The following is a 20,172-nucleotide window of genomic DNA, read 5'->3' as shown; positions in this document are numbered from 1 at the left end:
GACGACTAGACCGTCGACAAAGGTACCGTCGACGAAGGTACCGTCGACGAGCTCACCGTTGGCAATCGGAAATCAGTCGACGACGACACCGTCGACGAAGCCATCAACGACGACACCGTCGACGCCATGGAAACAATCTGATTTGGTTCCACCCAAAAAGAGTACAAAAAATCCCATTTCACCGGATTTAACATCTCCAAGTAGGGTTCAAAAGTTACCACCATCCTGTCTCCTACAAGACGACGAATCGGACGAGGACCAGTACGGTCAGGCCACCAGTCCCTCGGATCTCATCGTAAAGTGCGAAAGCACAGATGAAGATGGCGATGATGTAGTATTTACTGAGGAATCTGTACATTCACAGGTACAGACGCAGGTCACACCTATGGTGTGCCTTCCAGTAGTACTTAATCCAAGACTACAAGAAGCGATTTCCTGAATCGCCAACGGCCCCGTCAATGGAGAAAACTCCAGTGTCATCTGGGCCGACCTCATCTCCAAGACCGAGACCGTCACCTTTGTTGATCCGTCGGGAGAAAGAAACAGTACAACATATCCCGTCTTCTGATGACGAGGGCGAGGAACCAGAAGAAGGGGAGGTACGGGACGACCTGTCCGACCACAGAGATGATGAAGACTACATCGCTCCATCTCCAGCCACACCAGAACCCACTACTTCGGATTCCCCTCCGGCAGACATTGGCGGATTCCACAATTTAGTGGAGCGAGCAGCCACGAGATTCCACATGACTATGGAATCACATGAAACAGACTGTTTCTTATATGATTTTAAAGACTCAGTCAGAAAAACAACAAGATCAATTCCAATCATTGATCACATATGGGAACAAGGGAAACAATTGATGCAGACACCAGCCTCGGTCTCCGCAATGGTACCTAGACTAGACAAAAAATATAAGGCACCATCAACAGCACCAGCATGCCTTACTGGACATCCAAAGCCAGATTCTGTAGTCACCCAGGCGGCTCAAAAGAACTCTAGAAACCCGTCCTCTCCATTGTCAGCACCACCAGACAAGGAAGGCAGGATACTAGACGGTATTGGCAAACGCTTTTCAACCACGTCAGCCATGACCATCAAAGTAGCTAACGCCATTGCACTACTAGGACGCTACAATAGGCAATTGTGGGAGGACATTGCCCCATATCTGACAGAACTGCCTGATAGCTTAAAGGAGGAAGTTCAATCACTCCTTAAGGAGGGACAAAAGTCTGCATCAGAACTTATTGATTGTGCTGTAGATGTCGCAATGACCGGCTTCAGACAACTAGCAGGTGCCGCGGTCTTGCGAAGACAAGGGTGGCTCAAGGCGACATCCTTTCGTCAAGAAGTACAAACTAAAGTACTCAACATCCCCTACGACGGCCAACACCTCTTTGGGGAGAAAATAGACGAGGCCTTACAGACAATCAAAAAAGACACGGACACTGCACGAGCGCTTGGCATGTTGCAGTTTAAAAACCAGTCCTTTCGAGGGAACAGGGGTAGAGGTCAGCCCTCTTATAGAGGATCATACCAGAGCAAACCCTCATACTCATACAACCAAGGCCGATCGCAATACCAGCAGCGACAACAGCCACAAGGACGTCAGACCTCGTACGGGAGGTCTAACTACAGGGGAAAAATCAATGGAAGCCCACTGGCGGACGCCAATGACCGTTTCCGGCAGCCAGTCCATCCACCATCTCGTTCTTTAAAAATTGGAGGAAAATTAACACACTTCCTCCACAATTGGAGATCAATAACAGATCGGTGGGTGCTCCAATTGATCCAATACGGACATTCATTGGAATTCAATTCAATTCCCCCGATAACTCCTCCTCGCAAGCTCCAACACAGGCACTTACGATTACTCCTTCAAGAAGTCTCTTCAATGTTAAAGAAAGGAGCAATAGAGCGAGTACCATCAGCTCACAAGGGGAAGGGATTTTATTCCCGCTTCTTTCTAATACAACAGAAACGGAAAAAATGGAGGCCCATCCTAGATCTCAGGGCACTCAATACATTCTTGAAGAGCCAATCGTTTCGGATGGTGACTATCCAAGAGATCTTAGGCTCACTAGAGGAAGGAGACTTTATGACGTCTTTAGATCTACAAGACGCGTATTATCACATCCCAATTCACAAACGCCACAGAAAATTCCTCAGATTCGCAGTAGCGGGACACCACTACCTATTCTGTGTCCTCCCATTCGGCCTCAAATCGGCACCTCGGATTTTCAACAAGTGCCTCTCCCCTGTGGCAGCTTTCCTACGGCAGAATGGACACCAAGTCTTCCCCTACCTGGACGACTGGCTGGTGAAAGCACCATCTATGACAGGCGCTGCAGAATCTTCCAACGCCTGTCTCAAACTTTTCCAACAACTGGGCTTGACGCTCAATCACGAGAAGTCTACCTTACAGCCTTCCAAAGTCCTTGCCTTTCTTGGGGCAACTTTGAACACGGAATGTTCAAAAGCATTCCCATCACAAGAGAGAAAACACAAGCTGATTGCTCTGGCCACCGCAGTGGCTTCAAAGAAAACCCTACTGGTCCGTACTTTCAAGTCCCTGCTTGGGATGATGTCCTCGTGCATCCTGCTTATTCCACACTGTCGGCTCAGGATGCGCCCTCTGCAAGAGGCCTTAACCAGGCAGTGGACTCAGAGCACAGGCTCTTTCGAGGATCACATCGTGATTACTCAACAAATCATCAAGGCCTTACTCTGGTGGAGGACGCCCAAAAACCTCTCAAGGATTACCATTCCTGCTACCTGCAACTCCACACGTAATAACTACGGATGCCTCTCTAGAAGGATGAGGAGCGGTCCTTCAAGAATTACAGATCAGCGGCAAGTGGACGGACCAGGAGCGGAAGCTCCATATCAACCTCCTAGAGCTGAGGTCAGTTTTCCTATCTCTGCAGGCCTTCCTCCCGCGCATCACAAATTCACCAGTGCTTGTCAGAACAGACAACACCACGACTATGCACTACTTGAACAAGCAGGGAGGATCGCGTTCGCTAACACTATCTCGCGAATCGCACAGAATTTGGAACTGGCTAGTGCTACACAATATCACGTATGTCCCAGGCAAGGACAACGTCATAGCAGATGCTCTAAGCAGACCGAGATCCCTGTCCCACGAATGGGAACTCGATCAGAAAGTGCTGAATCGCATCTTCTCAGAATGGGGGAGTCCGCACATCGACCTCTTTGCCACCAGGGAGAACGCCAAATGCCACAACTTCGCAAGTTGGCATCCCCAGTTGCGGTCCCTCGGAAATGCATTTTCCATCGCCAGGCGCAACGTGTTTGTGTATGCATTTCTGCCATTTCCCCTCATACCAAGAGTCATTCGGAAAATGAAAACGGAGCGATGCACACTGATTCTGATTGCCCCGTTCTGGCCGAGACAACATTGGTTCACGGACCTCCATCGCCTCTCAGTCCAACCACCAATCAATCTGGGACAACATCCATCCCTACTCACGATGTCCAAAGGTCAGGTACTGCACCCGAATCTGAAATCTCTCAGATTATCGGCATGGCTCCTGAGCACCGAGAATTCTACCAACTAGACATTCCGCAGGAGTGCAAGGATGTCCTCGCGAAAGCAAGAGCAGACAGCACAAACAAGACCTATTCCTTGAAATGGAAATGCTTCTGCATTTGGTGTAAGGACAAGAGTCTCCACCCTTTCCGGGTTACTCCAGAACAACTATTGCCATATCTGTTACACCTGGCACAATCGGGACTTGCACATGCCTCTATCAGAGTTCATCTGGCAGCAATTTCCCGGTTTACGAGGACGTCAAAAGGGCCCTCTATCTGGTCCAACAGGTTGATAAAGCAATTCCTTAAGGGGCTCTACAGATCCTTCCCTCGACCAAGAAGAGTTCCACCAACATGGCATCTCAATGTGGTACTCAATTGATGAAACACCCTTTCGAGCCAATCCATAGGGCTGATCTCAAATATATCTCCTGGAAGACAGCCCTTCTATTGGCTCTGACCTCAGCTAGAAGGGTCAGCGAACTACAGGCTCTTTCCATACAAGATCCTTTCATGCAGTTCAAAGAGGATAGAGTGATTCTAAGAACGAATCCTCGATTTATTCCTAAGGTCCCGTCGGACTTCCATTTAAATGAGCCATTAGTCCTCCGTTCATTCTTCCCAAATCCAAGTACCGCAGCTGAAAGATCCCTACATTCCTTGGACCTGAAGAGGTGTCTTAAGTTTTATCTAGACAAAACAAAGCATTTCAGAAAAACGAATCAGCTTTTCATCGCTTTCAGCAGACCAAGGAAGGGCATGCCACTTTCCAAACAGAGCATTTCACGATGGATATCTTCTGCAATTGCATTTTGCCATGAAAAAGCCGGAAGGCCATTACAATCCACAGTACGAGCTCATTCTACAAGAGCTGTGTCAACATCAGCTGTGCTATTTGCTGGAGTGCCAATACTGGACATTTGCAGAGCAGCGACCTGGAAGTCGCCACATACCGTTACCAGGCACTACTGCCTGGATATGGAACTGATGCAGGATGCAGCCGTGGACCAGGCTGTGCTTCGCCACCTATTCCAGTGAGGTGAGCCCTCCTCCTTCCCACCTTCCTTCACTGGTATGCACATTTATTTACTTATTTATTGTTACTTGTTGATGGTTCTTAGTCGTATGATATGTATCATCTCAGACTGCTTACACTGTTCCATCAGACATGTGCATAATATATTGCTTGCTACTCTGATTCAGGCATGTGAATCTATGAAGGACACCCATAATACTGGATAAGAAATGCGTTACTTACCTGTAACTGCAGTTATCCAGTATTGGTGTCTTTCATAGATTCACATGCAACCCTCCCGCCTCCCCTGGAAGGTCTCACCTCTCTCTCTCTCTAACATATGACGCCTACCTAGCTTGGTGCGTACGAAAATCTGAGAGACGGAGGCTCCTGACAGGAAGGTTCTAGAGGGAGGTGGTAGCTGATTGGCTACCTTCTGGAATTTGGTCCTTTTTACAAAAGGACATAGATAGGCTACTAAGGCAAGGCCCTTAGGCCTACTTTTCTCTATGTATGTCTATAGGACAGTGGTTCCCAAACTTTTTTGACCCGTGGCTCCCTTGACCTAATTGGCAGTTGGCCGTGGCTCCCCACCATTTTTTTACGCACGCACCGGGGTGCAGCGGCGCACCCTTTGGGAACCACTGGTCTACATGAAGAATCAAGTCTAGACGTGATGAAGAATTCAGAGAGAAGCTATCACTGTCATAAAACTTTATTTGCAATCACAGAGATCTTATATAGTACATCTCAATGCATACATAGAGTAGTATAAAGCACTCCCACTAAAAGTAACCAGGCTAGAGAAAGGATCAAGGAGCTCTGTGGCGTTACAAGAAGTTTACCTGAGGTGGACTCTGATCATGGGTATCCGCAGAAATGTTTTCGGGGGGGGGGGGCAAATTTTTAACTTCATCACCATCTCCCTTGCACCCTTCTCCCCTCTGCCTTGCACCCTTCTCCTCTCTGCCTTGCACCCTTCTGCCCTCTGCCTTGCACCCTTCTCCTCTCTGCCTTGCACCCTTCTCTACCTTGCACCCTTCTCCCCTGTCTTGCACCCTTCTCCCCTGTCTTGCACCCTTCTCCCCCTCCTTGTTGTACCCTTCTCCCCTCTGCCTTGCACCCTTCTCCCCTCTGCCTTGCACCCTTCTCCCCTCTGCCTTGCACCCTTCTCCCCTCTGCCTTGCACCCTTCTCCCCTCTGCCTTGCACCCTTCTCCCCTCTGCCTTGCACCTTTCTCCCCTCTGCCTAGCACCCTTTCTCCCCTCTGCCTTGCACCCTTCTCCCCTCACACACTCCAACATGCAGCAGTCACGAGTGACGACCCCTCAACGAGGAGTGAGGCAAAGACAGAAGCTGGCAGAGTGCGGCTGCATCAGGGCATAAGGCGCCCACCCAACGCTCTCCAACAGGCCTCTCACCCTGCACGCACCAAATGCTCTCCACCAGGCCCCTGAACCTGCACCCACCCAACGCTCTCCACCAGGCCCCCACCCTGCACCCACCCACCCAACGCTCTCTACCAGGCCCCTGACCCCGCACCTACCCACCCAACGTTCTCCACCAGACCCCTGACCCTGCACCCACCCTACGCTCTCCACCAGGCTCCTAACCCTGCACCCACCCACCCAACGCTCTCCACCAGGACCCTGACCCGGCACCCACCCACCCAACGTTCTCCACCAGGCCCCTGACCCCGCACCCACCCACCCAACGCTCTCCACCAGACCCCTGACCCTGCACCCGACCCGAAGAGCAACAGTCACATTACACAAGGATACATACATGTATTCTGTTTTTGTAGGCGCTGGGAGATTAAGTGATTTGCCCAGAATGACACAGGATTCTGAGCTGACGTCGAGGGTCGAACCCGGTTCCCTAGCTCCAAAATTGGCAGCTCGCAGTTTCACTACATTTTGAGGATAATTATATATTTTTTTCAGACCCACATCCTGTACAGCGGCGCGGCGCCCTTGGCTTCCCTTCACGGCGCACCAGGGTTCCGCGCGCGCACACTTTGGGAACCACATATTTATGACATAGATATTAAGAGTGTACTCCCTGGACAGGTCCTGAGCATGGGTAGAGGAGGGGAGAAGATGGAGCTTGAGGTCAGCGCTACCCACTTTGGAACTGAGGAATTAGGTTTGATTCTGGTTTTGGCTCAACATCCTGTGATCCTGGGCAAATCACTTAATCTCTCCGTATCTAAAAAAGGATCATGTCCTTATGAAATGTCATTGGTGCTCATGTAAAGCACTCCAATATGTTTGGGTTGGGTTTGCTCTATATAAAAATTGATGGGAAAAAAATGAAAAAATTAGTTTAATTTACTCTTTCAATGCTATTTGCATCTAAATAACCGAAAGTGCTCATGACTCCACAAGGAGCATGACCCCCCTCCTGTGCTGCAGCACCTTCCTTTCTGTCACTGACCAGCATCTCTTTCACAGCTCATCAGCAGCTGAAAGAGTTGATTGCTGCCCTCCGCCGGCCGCCGTGATGCTCTGCTTCAGAAAGGCAGAGACAAGGGGCAGAGCAACCATCTCGACGACGGGGAATGATTCAGGCATGTGAATCTATGAAAGACACCAATACTGGATAACTGCAGTTACAGGTAAGTAACGCATTTCTTCCTAGGACCGGTTCCTGGCATTTCAGCCGTCTTCAGCCAGGCTTGCTTGAACGGTGATGGTTTAAACCCAGATCTGTTGACTGGGTGTGAGTTTTTGATTGGTTCAGATGCTCCGTCCATCACCACCCCTTTTGTACCGCTTTGTTCGCCAGAAGTTGGCAGGGTATGCTCAGACGTGAGTTCCTTGCTCACTTTGCCACTGGATTCAAGCAAGCCTGGCTGAAGACGGCTGTAATGCCAGAATCCGGTCTTAGGAAGCTTGTTTCCGGTCCAGGGAAGGCATGGCTTGGCAGTTCGGGCTGGACTGTTCCCATGTGGCACAGGGTCAGACTGATTTGCATATGGCCATGTCTGAACTGGGGTGGCAGAGTGGGCTAAAGAACGGTGATGGATTAAACCCAGATCTGTTGACTGGGTGTGAGTGTTTGATTGGTTCAGATGCTCCGTCCATCACCACCCCCTTTGTACCGCAGGCCCACCAGCAGCATTTGGATTTACACGCCCTGGGCACACTCACTGTACTAGACTAGGGTCCGACAAGTAAACCAAATAGCCAAAACATGGAACCACTGATTAGTACATCAATTTACAGTAGGGAGCACTTGCACTGTGGCACTGAATAGCAGTGGCACAGCGCCCAAAGCATACAACACCAGCAAAAATACATGAGGCAACAGCAAAAATGGGAGACCCACGCCAATGGTGCCAGGTCTAACACCCGCATAATTCTGATTGTGTTTTCTCCCATAGGATAACATTGTATTGTTGAGAATGCATTGTGTCCACTTTTTACATTGAAAAGCATTGATATTGCAAAACATATTTACTTGCAACAAAGCATCTTGGTTCTATAAAATATAATAAAAGCATTATTTTTACAAACCATTGGTCTCGGATTTTGTCATTGTGCGTGTACCATTTATTGCCTGGATGTGTACAACAAATGCTTAGCACTGCCCTCTGGTAAGCCTAACTGCTCGTCCACAGAACCACTAAAGAGCGCATTAGTATTATCTACTGGAGCCTCTGTAAAACCTGTGGGGATCCGCTGGACTCTGCGCACACTCATTTTGGTATTGTATATACAGAGCCAGCTTCCTACATTGACCATGTTAAAAAGGAGCACTTTCCTACAGAGGCCGCCACCAAGTTTGGATAAAGCCCAGCCTCATCTCCAGTGCGAGTACTACTGTAGGCTTAATGATCAGTTCAGATCAGATTCTTTATGCCATTCAAGGACTTAAAGATACTTCACAAAATGAGAATGACGATGAGGAGGCAGGCAATTTACTCTCCCCTAACTACACAGGTGCTGACCTCTATTTAAACGTGTAGAATGACAGTGGTCTACATACATCCCTTGAGACAGAATTGGACTAATCAGTAGGGCCTCTCACTGAAAAGAATGTCTCCTTTATGGTAGACGCCCGCAGAGCAGCAGAAGTTTTGGATCTCCAGTTGCATTGAGACCAAGGCATTTACACTGAGATCTTGTGCTTGCTACTTCCAAATACTTGGTGCCGTCTACCGAGGTGTGTTGGCAACAACACTGTCTAAACCCTGTTCACCTTCCCCTTTACATTTCCCCATAACTGGCTACCATAGACCTGCCTCAGGGAACCCAGCTTTTCTTACACAGTCCCTGACTCCAGAGAGCTTCATGCTTCCACCAGCATGGTAAATCGCAGTGTGTTCGCTAGTGCACCTCCAGACGAAGTCAAACCGCAATGATGTGCGTTGCGAAAGTTGTTTTTTTTTCTCCTTCCGCTTGGACTGTTCCCTGAACACCATCTGCCTTCTGGGATGCTACACATATGCCTTGTAGGATATGGACAGTTAAATATTACCGGCCATCCCTAGCAAATAAAGGAACACCTTCTCAGACAATACAAGATGGACAGGACACAGCCACATACGTTTTGATGGGTGGCCTGGACACTACCAACTGTGGAATGCGCTATTATAGTCCAGTGTTGCTGTGATCAGGTGTCATGCCATTGTGCCCACCACAATGGCATGAAGATATCCCATATGGATATGCTGTTTGAGGGATTTTTGATTAAAAAGGTTTCTGTGTGCTGGTGTACTTTAAATACAGTCGTACCACAGCCCTTTTTTTGTTCACTTTCCCTAGCCTATCAAATAATCAGCTGGAAATTTAGAGGATTGTCTCTGGGCCTTTGCTACCCTCCGAGGCAGTCATCGCAATGCACCCAATACCCAGCACAACCCTTTAGCGACTCAAGGCGGTGGCGGCGGCCAAGGCCATAAGCACCACCATGGGCAGCAATCCCCTGCCATTTCATCCTCAGCTGCAGCAGATCTACTTTGATTCTCCCTTCCTTGGTCATGCGCAAATGGTAGGGAGCAGAATTTTTCTGGTGTGCCTAACCGGAATTCTGCAACTTCAGACCTGTGAGTGCTGCAGCTTGTTAAGCATAGCTGTCCTTACCTTTACATCTGTCCATTCCTACCTGTTTCCAGGACACGTTCAAATTGTAGGCACTGCCCCAGGTTCTTTACACCATCGACCCAGGGACCTGGATTCTGGATGATCTCATTGGACTAGAAGAACAATAACGTTCATGTACCCATCCAGCCCTCCCAAATCGCTTTCTTCAGATTGTGGTGGGGTTGCCACATTTTCATTCCACCTTCCTGCACATTTGCCTTATCCCGACCCTTTGCTGATTGCCTGGGCGCATGAGCTCACAGATGTCATCTGGCAGGCCACAGCCAGCATCATCACCCTGTTGGGGGGTGGGGGGGGGGGGTTCAAGGTCTCCCTCGCCCTGTGGGGTGTCCCCTGGCTAGACCTTTTGGCCATAACAGAGAACATGCAGTGTTGAGGCTACTTTGTGTTAAAGTTCCACCATTAGGCTTCCTTGGGAGATGCATTCTGTCTTAAGTGGGACTCTGGTCTCCACTGCACCTTCCCACTCCTACCTCTCCTTCTCTGAACACTGACGAGAGTCTGAAACGACCAGGCTCATATAATTAGTATAGTCTGGGATTGGACCAAAAATTTCGGGGGGGGGGGGGGGGGGGGGGGGTGATTCTTCAAGCAAAAGGCAGAGTGGAGCTGCAGGGGCTCTAAGCATGGGGGGGTGGACATCAAAGCCTCATTAACAAGCAAAAGGTCTTTAAAAGACCTGTGAAATACTCAGGTGCGGCTGTGTGTGCGCGCCCGGGAAGCTCTCTCATCCCGGGCTGACACGATGGGGGGGTGGGGGGGGTGGTTAAAGCCCTTTGAGTCCAATGGGCATTGCGCGCCTGCTGACAAACCTTTGTTATTCAAGCCACACAATGTTTTGAGGTTTTAGATATGCTCACATATTCTTATCCTGCGTCCTCCATTATTCGATTAAGACTATCCTTCAGAAAACCAAGGTTCCTTTTGTAACGCATTTTCTGATGGATTCCTCACCAGCCTCTGTTATCCTCGTTCTGTGGAGTGGATATTTAGGTTTTTTTTTCGACGCGGTTCCAAGTTGGATTTTGTACTCTTTGTCACAGCAATGTGCCATAACCCAATTCAAGGCTGAGCGCAGAAGAGTTTCAAGGAAACTAAATGTTGGCACACAGTGGGCGGCACCTTTATACAGCTCCGTCATCACTTCCTAGGAGGGGGCAAAGTTGCCACGTAGGCAGTAGTGCCACCTATCGACGCACGTTAGCAGTTGCTTTGAAAAGTTTTGGATTGTCTGGCACCTGGGAGAAATTCAGATGGCACGGAATCTGCAGTTCGAGTATCCACCAGAAAGAGTGTGCCAAGGGTAAGTAACTCTAATATAATGCTGTAACACAGAGCTTCCTAGGCTGTGGGCCAGTGACCCCTGGCGGTCCCCTCCCCTACTCAGGGGATCCGCTATTACTTAGAAAGTTAAATAATATTAACAGATGAATAAACTGTATATAAAGAAGGAAAGTGTGAAAATCGAAATTTTAGAACTTTCTGAAAATGTTGAGCAATTTAAAATCGGAGACTAAAAATAAAATTATCCTCCGATTGATTCATGGGAGCAGTGGAAATGCATCAGACAGAAAATAGCATGAACGATGGGTGGCTTAAATTGAATTTAGGAAGGCTCCAACCTTCCTGTTACAATGTAGACTTTTGTGTATGCTCATTTGGTGAATGTTTCTATATTTTTGTGTATTTTTTTCGAGATTCAAATCCTCGAAATTGCTTAGGCCAGTGTCTCCAGATTCCAATAACGACTCATGGGGGGTCCCAGATTCTTATAACGATTCAGTGGGGTTCCCTGGATTCCAGTAATGATTATTGGGGGTCGCAGAAGTGAAGAGGTTTAGAAGCACTTCCTTATCATTGATCTCAGGGAAGGAGATGAATGACCATCTACCATGAATCTTATAAAACTTCGTCCTAAAGATGCCTTTGTCCTTGGATGCTTTGGTTGACCAGCTTGTGCAGTTGTTATTGCTGTGTTGTGACTTGGTGCCAGCTGATGTAAATCATTATTTTTTTTTCTTTCTAGGCGTACAGCTGCCCAATGTGGGCGCCACATTCTTATTTGTACCCTCTACATCAAGCATACTTAAATATCTGCAGGATGTACCCAAAGATTCCTGTGTATCCACACAACACCTGGTACCCGGAAGTTGCTTCAGCAGAGAATGAATATATAGCACACGTAAACCGGCAATCGCCTATGCAGCATGAGACCAGAGTTAATGGCCAGTGTGCACAAGGTGGCACAGCCCATACCCCACCACCACCTTGGTTTCTTTCTACAGTCCAAGTACCAGGAAATCCAGGACAGATGTCTAATCTGTGTCGAATAGAAAGTGAGAACGTAGGCCAGCCGCCACATGCTATCTATGCGGACTCTGGGGCAAACAAAGGAGTCTACCCGCAGCCGCCATTGGGACACAGTTCATTTCTAGGCCCTGTACCTTTAGCTCATTCTTTTTTTCCTCCTGTTTGGTATGGGTATCCAACACAAGGCTTTATTGAAAGTCCCACTGTGCAACATAGTGTTACATCTGCAGTTGCAGAGTCTGATTTGAATAAAGAATTTAGTTCTTCAGTGCTTGCTCCAAGTCACATGGAGCAATTGCAAGACCACGCAAAGGAGCATGCCACCAGTGTTCAGCACACCCCAGTTACTAGAGCAAGTAGTGAATCCCCTAGTAATGGAACCAATCAGGTGGTTAAAGAGGATGAAATGTGTACTTCTGCACCAGTTCCCCAAACGAATGCAAGCTTGCAGGATGTAACTGTTGAGGCGAAGGTAGCTAAAAGGAAGAGCATGGTATCCAGTCCTCTGCTTTCAGGTGGCGAGTCTCAGGATCTCACAAACACCACTGTCACCTCGAGTGAAAAGGCTGACCCCAAAGCCCCGGCCTGCCTGCCAGACGTGCTGCCACAAATCCGGCCCCGCAAGACGAGGGAAGAGAGCTCCGAAGACGAGAGGGAGGTGTCAGACATGCTAAAAAGCGGCCGGTCCAAGAACTTTTACAATCAGACTTACGGAGCTCGGAAATCTAGGAATGACCGGGGCTATGCGCCCAGCCGAGGAGGATTCCATTATCCGAGAAACGAGGAGGGTTGGAAAGGGCCTAGCAGCAGGAGAGAGGATGGCTACCAACCCCACCGCGGCTTCAGAGGGAGGCCCTATAAAAGCGACAACAGGAGGAGACCAATGGTTGATCCCTACAGGGGGTACCCGGATTATGATAGTCAAAGCCCATATCAAAAGCAAAACTAGTGTGAAGAAGACTTTTGAACTCTTCCTTGCAAAGTGGTCAGAGATGAAGTGCACTTGCGGAGTGACCGAAGTGCAAAATGGGAATAGCTGTAGATGCCGGGCTTATACATGTTTGAGGAAAAACATAAAACCTCAGTTTTTTTTTCTTTTAATATTTTTATTTGATTTAAAAAATGTAGATTTTAGGACATAATAGAAAAAAAACCAATGTGGGTGACATTTGAAAGGTTTTCTCTCCTCGGAGATTTAGTGAAACTGTCTGGTTTAAAAATGTGTATTGCCGTGGTAAATTGGGAATTGAATGTGGTAGACTAAGATTTAAACCAAGTGTTGCACAAATTATATGTCGTCGTTTTTTTATTGCATATATGTATTAGTCACGTTTGGATGAAGAAAAATCCTGTCTTTATCACGCTTTCGTCTTGGCTTCCAGTCCAAATGCTTCATCTCAGTCTGTCCAGCATGAGTCCTTTTCTTGTGTTATCTGTAAAAACAGCCAAATAGCTTTCGTCCTCCCGATCTTGTATATAGTTCTTTTAATGCGGATAATGTATATTTTTTGTAATTTTAGCTAGCAGTTTTGTGAGCTGAGACGACCAGAGAAGCTGAGCTGTAGGAAAGTGAATAAAATGTGTACTTTAAACACGCAATTTTAGCACTATTGTTAATAATCTAGCTAGCCTGCTCAAACGAAAATATGTCAAAGGCAAACAATCTATAGACGCTATGCATTGCAAACCATGTCTTCATCTCAGCGTGGCAGACATTTGATCCACAAAGACTAATGCACTGAAAAAGCCGCTAATGCTGTGCAGGAGGGAGCGGGGGAGGAAGCAGATTGGTGTTCGAGGCCTATCTATTTTTATTACGTGAGAAATGTTTTTAAAAACTGTACAGCTGTATTTGCACTGTGACTATACATTGAGTAACGTTTCATGAATGTGTGTGCTGCTCGTTTATTCACCTTTTTAGCGCTAGTTTTAGTGTTTTCCCTCTCATTCCTTTTGTGTTGTGTATTGAAGCGCATGTTTTTCTTGTTCTTTCGTACTATTTAGAATAAGCCCTTTTAGCGTGTCATCTGTTTTTTCAAACTTTTTTGGATGGCTGGTGACAATGCTGCCTTGTTGCTTTCATGCAGTTAGTACATGCTGACCTATTTAATATCTTTGAACAAAATATTTTTGTATGGAATTACGCACTTATAGATTTTTTTTTTTTTTACAATAATAGCTTGGCCAGAACTTTTTACACAATACAAAGCTGTACTCACCTAGTTTATTTTCAAACCTTACAAAATCGAGATGTGAGAAGATAAATAGCTACATAGTGGCCTGTATGTGCAAAGTCTGTACGCTACTGTTAGATCCCTGTAGCAAGTTCTGTGCCTTAATCACTCGATCGAACCTCCTCACTTTAAAATGAAAACAAGCAATCAAGAATTTACTTGCTTCACAGCCGAAAGTTTCATGAAGGCAATGAGTTACTCCTATTAGTAGGCACTCTGTTGAATAACAAAATCCTAGGAAACCTTTTTACTACTCTAATACTATGTGGCCATGTTTGGTTTCTGCATCTGTCTGTAATTATTTCGTAGACTGCTCGTATCGGACTAATTTGTCTTCACGTGTATATTGTGTCCTGTGAAAGTGGTTACAGTGGTGGTAGGAAGGTTCTCGAGTTTTTGATGGCATCTAACTACTAGTGCTCCACTCTTGCGGATTTCTCTTGCTGTATTGTGCTGGCATGCTGAAGATATATTCTTTATTTGTGAACTGAATTCATAAATAGGTGATCAATGTTAGTGCTTCAAATCTGTTTTCAGATCATGTTGACAGAGTAATGTACACCTTTTGTAGCACAGCGAAAACCTTTAGCAAGCATTATAAGTGTGGTAGAGCTGGTAGCTATGCAGAGTTTTAAAGTATGGCCCACAGATACACTAGAGTTTGTTCGAAAAGTTTAAAAATATTGTTACCAAAGAAGTACTTCTAATAATTTTTTTGCCAGCAGTACAGCACAAAACCTAAATAGGACTTGCAATAAATACAAGAAAGTATATATGTGCGTGTCCCCAAAGGAATAATCAGTTTACCAGGCTCATCTAAGGTTCTGAGCTTTAGTCCAAAATAATTTCTGAAAATTAGCATGCATGAAAACCTGTAAATCACTTCCTAGATTTGATAGTCATGGATAGCACAATAACATTATTTGGAAATTACCATGAGTACTCTATTTTAAGACTTATGTTTTTGGGGTATCAAAATGGATGTAGGAGCACATTTTCATCTTTCAAATTTGCATCTAATAAAGAATAACATTTTATGGCACAGTCTTGCATCAACACTTCTATGTGCATCGTGATCGTTCTCTGTTTTCTGTTTGGACTTAGCCCTCAATAAGGAAGGAGTAATGCACCCCTATAAAATGCTTCGAGTAAAATTTTCTTCTGACCTTCACACAATTGATAAGTCTTCTGCACACACTTTTTCTTGCAATTTAAGGGTTCTACAGATAAGTCCATTAAAGTTATTGAAGTGTCACATCCTTTGACCAGGCATTTTAAGTTTGACATTGCCTTCTTTTTCCACTTCTTGGAGACGTCTGCCCTCTTTGTGCAGGACTCTAAAAAGCAGTTTCATACAATGCTACTGAGGAACCAGATATCTTTCTTGAATTTTTAACTAACCCTCCAGTCAGTTACTACTTAGAAGCTGGCCAAAACTTTGCTAGAGTATTTTTTCAATATTTAAGGTGCCCCGAATGGTTCATTTTATTTTAATCCATCGCTGATCTTTTCATGTTTCTTCACTGTGTTGAAGTTCTTGCCATCTGTTTCTACAGGATTTTCAACTCTAGTTTTTGGTCACAGTTCTACAACTGGCCATCAGAAGGTGATGTGTTTATCGTTTGTGTTTCCATGGGGTAACCTACCAAAGGGGTAACCTACCAAAGGGGCCACGTGGCACTGACAACATATGTGGCACTGTTTAAGTGTATTTAAGAAACCACAGACTTTTTCTAGAAGTGGTAAGAACCGATAAGGTACAAAGTATTGACTACATTTAATCTGACAAGAACCTAGCCTTCAAATACTGAGAAGCAATTGCAGTCTTCTGGTTACCTAAGAAAAGTCTATGGGTCTACTTTTCTGTCACTGGTGGTGGTAAGTTCTGGAACTCCTGCTCCAGTAACATTGACTTGACTCCTGATCTTTCGTTCCTTTCCATTAGCCTTGTTCTAAAAGGATTTAACAGCTGTAGGAGTACAATGGAACTATGACAAGGTTCTTAGCAATTCTTTTAGTAGATTCTGGACTTTGAGGAATGGGGTCAACTGGTCATCCACGCAATAATTTAGTGGTTCTGATGTCCCAAGTGACTACCCTACTGCGACTCGACCAATGTTTCCATAATTGAGCCAATGTTTTGAGCATATCCCCAACTAACAAAGAAATTGTTTTCGGCTGTCAATTTTTGGGTCTATTGTCACAGAAGGCAGACCCGACTGTACCCACTTTCCAGTGTTGAGAAAACATAATCAGTCAAAGATAGTATCTTGGTGGTGGTGTATACTGTCTCCATTAATCTGTTTTTTCTTTGCATCAGTATAGTTCCTCTGACAAAGAAATTGTTTCCCTGCATCTAATTTCAGTTAGCGGTAATGCAGATAAAACTGAGTAGAGGCAGCAGCTTCCCTCTTTCTTTCTAGTGGCCAGAATTTGCAAGCTCAAGTGCTAAATTTTATTTAAACCACCAAGGTAAGATCACCTTAAAACAAAGTTTTTGAAACAAGCATACTAATTGATACTTTTAAGTTGTTCCGCCAGTGAGCCCAGCAGCCTTCCTCAGATAAAGTCCAGTTTATTAGTGAACCCAAATAGTATGCTGAATCCAATGTCCCAAAACAATATACAGACCAAAATTAACCAGACAACAAGAGTACAGAGGTTAAAAGGATAAAAGATATAATCAGTTATCATGCAGTTCCTAAGGTCATTCCAGAGAAGCATCTGAACAATAATTGATTTCCATTCGAAGCTGGGTGACCTCTTGGATGAGGTCACGAACTGGAACCTCCTAATCTCACTCTAAAATCTGTGCCTGCTCACAGTGGTACATTTCCAGTGATTTCTGTAGACTAGTACCCTTCCTATTTATGTCATACTAGTAAGTGGCGGTCCTAGAGGATTTAACATTTTTGTTGTATCTTTCCATTTTGGTTCTTCTACTGATAGAAGTTTAGACCGTTAATGACAATAGTAAGGTTGAGCAAAACGCCATAATTGAATGTTCTTTCTCAGACAAAAGCTGGGTCATTCATTTTTGTCGAAAGCATACCACAGTATAACCTTGAAAGAGAGGTATCCACCTGTATTTGCTACAACTAATACAGTTTGTCCTCTTTAATCATATCTTTTGCTCCTCTCGGGCTCCATGGAACTCAATAACAGTTAGAACCTTATGGGTCTTGTTACACATCTCGTCTGAAAAGCCAAATAGGCCCAGAAATTGGGTTATTGCTGCATCCTTAATCCAAAAGGACTGTTTTGCTTATTCTAGATCTTTCTCTACTAATCCAGCCCTAAAACGGAATGTGTTTAAATGGTGACCTTAGTACCATCACTGTCCTTCTGCAGTGGGCCACATGCCTTCTGTTTCCTCGAAGTGTTTCCATTGTGAGTTGGAAACTACTACTCTGCCTAGATACTTCCACTGAGTGCTTCACAGCATCAATTGATTCCATCAGTCCTTCACTGCTTTCATTTCCCCTTTAAGCAAACTTGAGTTCTCTTTGCAGTACTAGAGAGTAATTGGTGTTAGATGTTATGATATATTTGTTTTATAATTTAGCCTCCTCTATTTCCGCATATGGATAGATTGAAAGTGCATCTTGTAAATTAATTTTTTGATATTCATTTTTTTTGCTGAAAGTAAACACACACAAGTGTAAGCCCTTATCACTTATTGACATATATAGAATAAAACAGACTGAAGACTGCTTAGATGGAAGTGGGTGCGAGACATTAAGCTGAGCCCTAGGAAGTTCTCAAAAGCAACTACTGTTAAATGAGAATTGTATCAAAATCACTGTAATAGGAGTCCCTATGAAATAAACTATTTTCAAAGTTGAAACATGTTCTTCCCATGACACTTGCAGGTTTCTTATTAGCTGTCGATCTTCATGACCTATAGAAGAGGTTGTATTAATGCTAGAGTAGCGGTGCCTTAACTAGTGTGGGATAAAAGACTGGACACTCCCTTGCTAAAATTAAGCATATGTGACCATTTTGTAAATGCTGCAACCTTCTTGTGTTGTACTCCTTGCTTGAATTTCTGCTACCTGCCTTTTTCCAATTAAACTTCGGCTTTCAAGCTTCTTACCTGTTAGGTTTTTGTTGTCCGTGGATCAGAGCTGTTTTTTTCAGGGGGCAATGTGGAGTAACACCATTTTTTTTAAATTTCACCCAACAAAAAAAATCTCGACATTTGCACATTATTACATTGCTTTTTATTCCAGCTTGAGGGCTCCCTCAGAATGCTTTGTAATGCCAAATCCAAGTAACCACAGTATTACAGTGGGTGTCTCCATTTTCCAAACTTTAACAGGTGTTGGCAAAATAAAGCAAATATGTTCCCAAATGCTTTGCCGCCATCAATCTTTGATTCTGCTATGTCCTCACACTGAATGAGTCTTGACCCTTTCTGGGTAATGGGTTAAATAAACCGATTGTCAAACTTGATAGGCATTATTATGGAATAATTATGTGCATATTCAGTATTTAACCACAAGCGGATGACTGAAAATGCAGTCAATATTTTCTCAAGTTTGTATGTTTACTCTTTCTGAAGTGATCCAATGTAGGCTAGCGAAAATGGTAATTAGCAAGTTCAGAATTACTTCTTTTGATCTGTGTGCTTTGCAGTGTACCAACCCATCCAAATGAATGTTGACCTGTTCTTGCAGTGATGCCCACCTAACCCACATGTGCATCCTTTCTAGCTTTCGTTGAAAAAAGTGCGACTTTTGGGCTTTGATTGTAGCCGGTTTTGATTAAATACATTACTTGAATTCTGAAAAAGCATCTAAACTCTGGGAACACAGCTTGCATGCATTGAAGCTTTGTTTTACCGATCGATCTTACGAGTGCAAGCAATAGTCTAAGCATGTGAACATGTGCACCTACTCAGTAACACGTAAAGATCTTGAGCAACTCCCTTCGACATGATGAAAGGGAGGAAATTGCAGTCTTTGTATTTAGCAAAACACTTTTTTACATATTCAGTATATTGCTGTTTATTTTTATATGTTTTTGTAACTTTAAGGTGTGTTTCAGAAGTATCTGTATAAAAATAAAAATTAACTGCCTTACAGGCAAGGTGTAAATGCTGCATTGTATTTAAGAGGTGTGCATATATATTAAAATGTTTTTTTGTTGAAAATAATTTGGCTGATTTTGTTACTCATTTTATAATAGGGGTTTGGAAGATGAGTGAAGTATGTCTGTAGTTTACTGTCTCTGTCGCGACATGCCAACATATGCCTAACAATCCTAGATCTGCTCGGGCACTTGAGTGATTTTAGCATTTAGAAAACGCAGCTAGATCAAGGCACGGTAGCATTTCCTGTCACTGAGAAATCTCGATTCAGTGGCAGATGAAAGAAAATAGTGAAAGATCCATTGCACATAGATCATTGTACTCTTTAGGCAACATTCTGTAAGGATCCAGTTTCCTTCTGCCGTTTTATGACCCTTGAACCATCTGTGTGAATAAAATAACTCTTCGGCCTATGGATACCATTAGCCGGCATATTTTGTCATCCTGCATGGCACCTCTGTATCTTTCTTTTTTTTTTTCCATTTGGTGAACGCCCTAGGATCATCTTCTGAGTGCCACCCTGGACAGTGTGTGTATCTTTCAAGACCAGTATCCTCCTCCTGGTACAAGTGAAAGTTTTCAGTCACTGTTTTCAAGTTAACACACTTGTGCCTCCTTATTAGCATTGCTGGGACACGACAGACGTCCCAATAACTTGCAAGCGGATGGTGGCCATTTGACTGTTGCATGTGAGGCGGAGAATAGTGCTTTGCTGGGCATGGGGGGGCCGCTTCTGACACTGAAGTACTGGCATGTGGACATGGCAAATTGTAATGTGCAATCAGATATTTATCGTGAACTGCTATCGGTCTCCAGCCATTCAAAAAATATATGGGGGCCCAAAAAGGCTTTTTTGG

The 20,172-nt window shown here is 44.9% G+C and overlaps 1 protein-coding gene across 3 annotated transcripts in view; it reads left to right on the top strand.

Annotated features, from left to right (window-relative positions):
* OTUD4 (OTU deubiquitinase 4) overlaps nt 1-19,378 on the top strand; it is a 442,490-nt gene extending 423,112 nt beyond the window's left edge. For all 3 annotated transcript variants that reach the window (XM_078676880.1, XM_078676881.1, XM_078676883.1), the window contains one exon: nt 11,706-19,378. In XM_078676880.1, coding sequence (XP_078533006.1) covers nt 11,706-12,938 — 1,233 coding nt within the window. In that variant the 3' untranslated portion in view covers nt 12,939-19,378. The remainder of the gene's footprint in view (nt 1-11,705) is intronic.
* The last annotated feature ends 794 nt before the right edge of the window (nt 19,379-20,172 follow it).

The sequence above is a fragment of the Lissotriton helveticus genome, chromosome 2_1 (genome assembly GCF_964261635.1).
Source record: "Lissotriton helveticus chromosome 2_1, aLisHel1.1, whole genome shotgun sequence".
Taxonomy (NCBI): Eukaryota; Metazoa; Chordata; class Amphibia; order Caudata; family Salamandridae; genus Lissotriton; species Lissotriton helveticus.
Note: the sequence above shows the minus strand (reverse complement) of the source record. Positions and strands in the feature narration are given on the sequence as shown.